The sequence below is a fragment of the Hemiscyllium ocellatum genome (assembly GCF_020745735.1).
Source record: "Hemiscyllium ocellatum isolate sHemOce1 chromosome X unlocalized genomic scaffold, sHemOce1.pat.X.cur. SUPER_X_unloc_1, whole genome shotgun sequence".
NCBI classification, from domain to species: Eukaryota; Metazoa; Chordata; class Chondrichthyes; order Orectolobiformes; family Hemiscylliidae; genus Hemiscyllium; species Hemiscyllium ocellatum.
In genome coordinates this window covers 412,220-417,500 of record NW_026867588.1, presented here as the reverse complement: position 1 = coordinate 417,500, position 5,281 = coordinate 412,220, and the positions used below count along the sequence as shown (strand labels likewise).

Genomic DNA, 5,281 nt, shown 5'->3' with positions numbered 1-5,281 from the left:
AGGAACACAGCAAGGCAGGCAGCATCAGGAGGGAGGGGGACACAGCAAGGCAGGCAGCATCAGGAGGGAGGGGGACACAGCAAGGCAGGCAGCATCAGGAGGGAGGGGGAACACAACAAGGCAGGCAGCATCAGGAGGGAGGGGGAACACAGCAAGGCAGGCAGCATCAGGAGGGAGGGGGACACAGCAAGGCAGGCAGCATCAGGAGGGAGGGGGAACACAGCAAGGCAGGCAGCATCAGGAGGGAGGGGGAACACAGCAAGGCAGGCAGTATCAGGAGGGAGAGGGTCACAGCAAGGCAGGCAGCATCAGGAGGGAGAGGGAACACAGCAAGGCAGGCAGCATCAGGAGGGAGAGGGACATAGCAAGGCAGGCAGCATCAGGAGGGAGAGGGACACAGCAAGGCAGGCAGCATCAGGAGGGAGAGGGAACACAGCAAGGCAGGCAGCATCAGGAGGGAGAGGGAACACAGCAAGGCAGGCAGTATCAGGAGGGAGGGGGAACACAGCAAGGCAGGCAGTATCAGGAGGGAGGGGGACACAGCAAGGCAGGCAGTATCAGGAGGGAGAGGGAACACAGCAAGGCAGGCAGTATCAAGAGGCGGGGGGAACATAGCACCAGGGAAAACATAGCCCCAGCCTGTCCAGCCTCTCCCTCTAACTCAAACCCTCCGGTCTCGCGAGCATCTTTGCAAATCTTCTTTCCTGGTTAATCACATCTTTCGTCTTGCACTGATGCCTCACCCATGTCCTGCAAAGCTGTAACAGGGCGGCCCAACTCCTACTGGCAATGGTTCAAACCGCAAGTCGTGGCTGGAGATCAGAGTCAAGTGATAACGCACTGCGCCCTCATTGAGTGTATTTACAGAAACCGACTACGCTTAAAGTTTAACAAAAAAAAACAACAAAACGGGGTTCCGAATTTCCCAGACTGCTCCAGAATTTCGATTAGTTTGACTCGGAGGTGGAACGATAATAAAAAATTCAGATTTCTAAAATTGGCTATGACCAACACACATGGGGATAGAGAGACAGAGACACTCAGACACACACACACACACACACACACATACACACAGACACACAGACACACACCCACACACACACAGACACAGACATACACACACACACACATACACACAGACACAGACACACACACACACATACACACACACGTAAACATAGACAGACACACACACGTAAACATAGACACACACACACACCCACACACACATACACACACATGTAAGCATAGATACACAAACACACACGTAAACATAGACACCCAAACGTAAACATAGACACACACACACACACGTAAACATAGACACACACATACACACACACAGACACAGAGACACACACACGTAAACATTGACACACACACACACACATATACACACACACATACACAGAGACACACGCACACACACGTAAACATAGACACACACACAAACAGAGAAACAGAGAGAACGCCAGAGTGAGAAGCGGTACAGAGAAAGAGAGCGATGGTAAGAAAGAGACAGAGAGATGGGGAAAGAGAGAAAGAGACGCAGGGAGATAGATTGAGAGGGGGAGAAAGACACAGAGAGATGGGGAGAGGGAGAATTAAACAGAGAGTGATTGAGAGACGGAGAAAGAGAGAGAGATGGGGATAAAGAAAGCGAGATGGAGAGAGAGAAAGAGAGAGAGATGGAGATGGAGAAAGGGAGAGAGATGGTGATAGGGAGATAGGGAGAGAGATGGACAGAGGAGAAAGGGAGAGAGATAGAGAGAGGGAGAAAGGGAGTGAGAGATGGATAGAGGGAGAAAGGGGGAGAGATAGAGAGAGGGAGGAAAGGAATGAGGGAGAAAGGGAGAGAGCGATATGTAGAAAGGGAGAGTTTGAGAGAGGGAGAAAAGGAGAGAGGGATGGAGAGAGGGAGAAAGGAAGGTGGGGTTAAAAGCAGGCAATCATTGTGAATCTGGCACCAACCAAGAAAATCAACCCCACCCCCGATCGCCAATCTCCCTCTGCCAAATGACTTTGAATTAAATGAGCTTGATTATTAATTGTTTGTCAAGCTGTTAGATTAGATCAGATTAGATTAGATTACTTACAGTGTGGAAACAGGCCCTTCGGCCCAACAAGTCCACACCGACCCGCCGAAGCGCAACCCACCCATACCCCTACATTAACCCCTTACCTAACACTATGGGCAATTTAGCATGGCCAATTCACCCTGACCCACACATCTTTGGACTGTGGGAGGAAACCGGAGCACCCCCACGCAGACACAGGGAGAACGTACAAACTCCATGATTGTAATGTATAGGCTCTGTCCCATTTATGTGGTGATCTGATTAATTAATTCGCACATCAGACAGCCTGGTGTGTTTTAGCATTGGTGTGAAATGATGTCCCAAAATATGTTCAGATATTTATTCAAAATACCGTTAACGAGAGGAAGAGAGACAGAGACACAAACAGAGAGAGAGAGAGAGAGAGAGACAGGGAGAGGCAGAGAGACAGAGAGAGAGAGAGAGAGACAGAGGGATAGTCAATCCAAGAGATGCAGTGACACAGAGAAATTGGAAGAGTGGGAGAGAGAGAGAGAAAACTGAAAGGAATGTGTTCGTTGGACACGGAAGGTGAGAGTGAGAGAGAGGGAGATTGAGAGATGTGTGTGTGAGAGAGAGAGACAGTGAAAAAGTAATTGAAGGAGAGGTAGTGGGGAGGGATAGTGAGGGTTGGTTAGTGATAGCTGGAGAGAATGGGAAAGAGACAGGAGGAGAGTGGAAGATTGAGAGAGCGAGGAAGAGAGAGATAGTGACAGAGATAGAGAGTTTCAGAGAGAGAGATAGTGAGACAGGGATGGTGAGAACGAGAGAGGTAGTGACAGAGAGAGAGTCATTGAGAGAGTGATAGTGAGAGTCAGATAGTGGGAGGGATAGCTGGAGAGAGAGAGTGGGAGAAAGATAGAGAGAGAGATGTTAAAAAGTTATAGTAGGAGAGTGAGAGATTGAGAGCGCGAGGAAGAGGGTGACATATAGAGGAAGAGATGGTGAGAGAGATAGTGAGGGAGAAATTAAGAGAGATAGTGAGAGAGATAATGGGGGAGAGATAGTGAGAGGGAGATAGTGTGTGGGTGAGAAAGTTAGTGGGAATGAGAGATTGAGAGAGAGGAATCGTGTGATAGTGAGAATGAAAAAGCGAGAGAGAGATTGAAGGAGGAATTGAGAGATACAGGACAGATAATGGGGAGAGATAATGAGAGAGACAGAGGGAGTTGGATGTTGTGTGAGAGAAAGCGATTGAGAGAGAATTGGAAGAGAGAGAGGGATAACAGGAGAAATATAGTGAGATGGTGAGAGGGAGGAAGTGAGAGAGATACAGTGAGAAAGAGATTGAGATGTAAATCGATAGAGACAGAAAGAAAGATAATGGGAGAGAGATCATGAAAGAGATAGTGAGAGCTAGATTCAGTGAGAGATAGACGAAGATAGAAATCGATAGAGAGATAAGAGGGGAGACATAGTGAGAGGGTGGTATTGTCTGTGCCTGAGAGAGTGGGGGTGGGGTGGGGAGAGAGTGAGAAGGAATGAGAGAGAGGTAGAGATTGAGTGAGAGAGGGATAGTGAGAGAGAGGTAGTGAGACAGATACAGATTGAGAAAGAGAGAAAGAGTGTGTGAGAAAGAGAGAGGGGTAGAGATTGAGTGAGAGAGGGGTGGTGAGAGTGAGGTAGTGAGACATGGACACAGATTGAGAGAGAGTGTGTGTGTGAGAGAGAGAGAGGTGGAGATTGAGTGAGAGAGGGATGGTGAGAGTGAGGTAGTGAGGCAGATACAGATTGAGAGAGAGAGGAGTGTGAGAGAGGTAGAGATTGAGTGAGAGAGGGATGGTGAGAGAGAGGTAGTGAGACAGATACAGATTGAGAAAGCGAGAAAGAGTGTGTAAGAAAGAGAGAGGGGTAGAGATTGAGTGAGAGAGGGATGGTGAGAGTGAGGTAGTGAGGCAGATACAGATTGAGAGAGAGAGGAGTGTGAGAGAGGTAGAGATTGAGTGAGAGAGGGATGGTGAGAGAGAGGTAGTGAGGCAGATACAGATTGAGAGAGGGGGAGTGTGTGTGTGTGTGTGTGTGAGAGAGAGGTAGAGACTGAGTGAGAGAGGGATAGTGAAAGTGAGGCAGTGAGACAGATACAGATTGAGAGAGAGGAGTGAGAGAGATAGAGATTGAGTGAGAGAGAGATAGTGAGAGAGAGGTAGTGAGACAGATACAGATTGAGAGAGAGGGGGAGTGTGTGAGAGAGAGGTAGAGATTGAGAGAGAGAGGGATGGTGAGAGTGAGGCAGTGAGACAGATACAGATTGAGAGAGGGGGAGTGTGTGAGAGCCTGACGGGGAGGGAGCGCAGTGGGCGGTGCTGCCGCCCATGTGACTCCCGGCGCCAGTGCCTGGGGGGGTGGGGAAGGTGTCTCTCTGAGCGGGTGGGGGGGGGGGGTGGGGTGAGGAGGGGCCTGGGGGTGGTGGTTAGCACACGGCACTGTCCGATGCCGACCTGCTGAACCCGGCTTTCCTGGTGCACCTGGTGAACATCGCCCCTCGGGTCGCCCCCGCGCCACCGCGCCCCCTTCCCCGCGGGAGGAGGGCGCCTGCTCACCCCTGGGCGGGCACGGGGGGGAGGGGGGACCCGCGGCACAGGGACCCGGCCGCCGTCAGCCCCCACCGCCGGGGTCCGGGGGAAGCGGGAGCCAGGAGCGACCACCTACCGCAGGCGCCCGGGCATCACCCGCCGCCGCCGCCGCTCCGCTGGGAGCGGCAGGGGGAGGGGAAGGGCGAGCGAGGGAGCCACCCACCCCTTGCTGAGCACCCCCAGCCCGTCACTACCGAGCGGCCCCTCCCGGGAGCCTGTTCCCATGGACCCGGAATCTCTGGCGCCAGCGGAAGGTAGGAGAGGGGTTTTTAATTGGGGAGGGGGTGAACCCCGGGTGGGGATGGGCTGGCTGTCCCACTCTCGGCACAGGCAGGGCTTCTGGGGCCGGGAGGGTCAGTTCCCTCACTGTCCCAATCTCAATGCCTCCCCTCGAAGCGTTCCCGCCAGCCCGACTCTCTCCCACTATCTCTCTCTCTCTCTCTCTTACACACTCTCTCCTTCCTCGATATCTCACTGTCGCTATCCGCCTCTCACTCTCCCTCTTAATCTCTCTCTCTCTCTCTCTCCCCCTCTCTCCCTCTCTCTCTCTCTCTCTCTCACACACACCCACACACACTGTCTCTCTCTCTCTCTCTCTCCCTCTCTCTC

General features: G+C 52.2%; 1 protein-coding gene across 1 annotated transcript in view; it reads left to right on the top strand.

Moving 5' to 3' along the window:
• LOC132808928 (homeobox protein Hox-C13-like) overlaps nt 1-4,930 on the top strand; it is a 31,004-nt gene extending 26,074 nt beyond the window's left edge. Inside the window, exon 3 of the mRNA XM_060822343.1 lies at nt 4,624-4,930. Within this exon, the coding sequence (XP_060678326.1) occupies nt 4,624-4,930 (307 nt within the window). The remainder of the gene's footprint in view (nt 1-4,623) is intronic.
• Nucleotides 4,931-5,281: the final 351 nt, after the last annotated feature.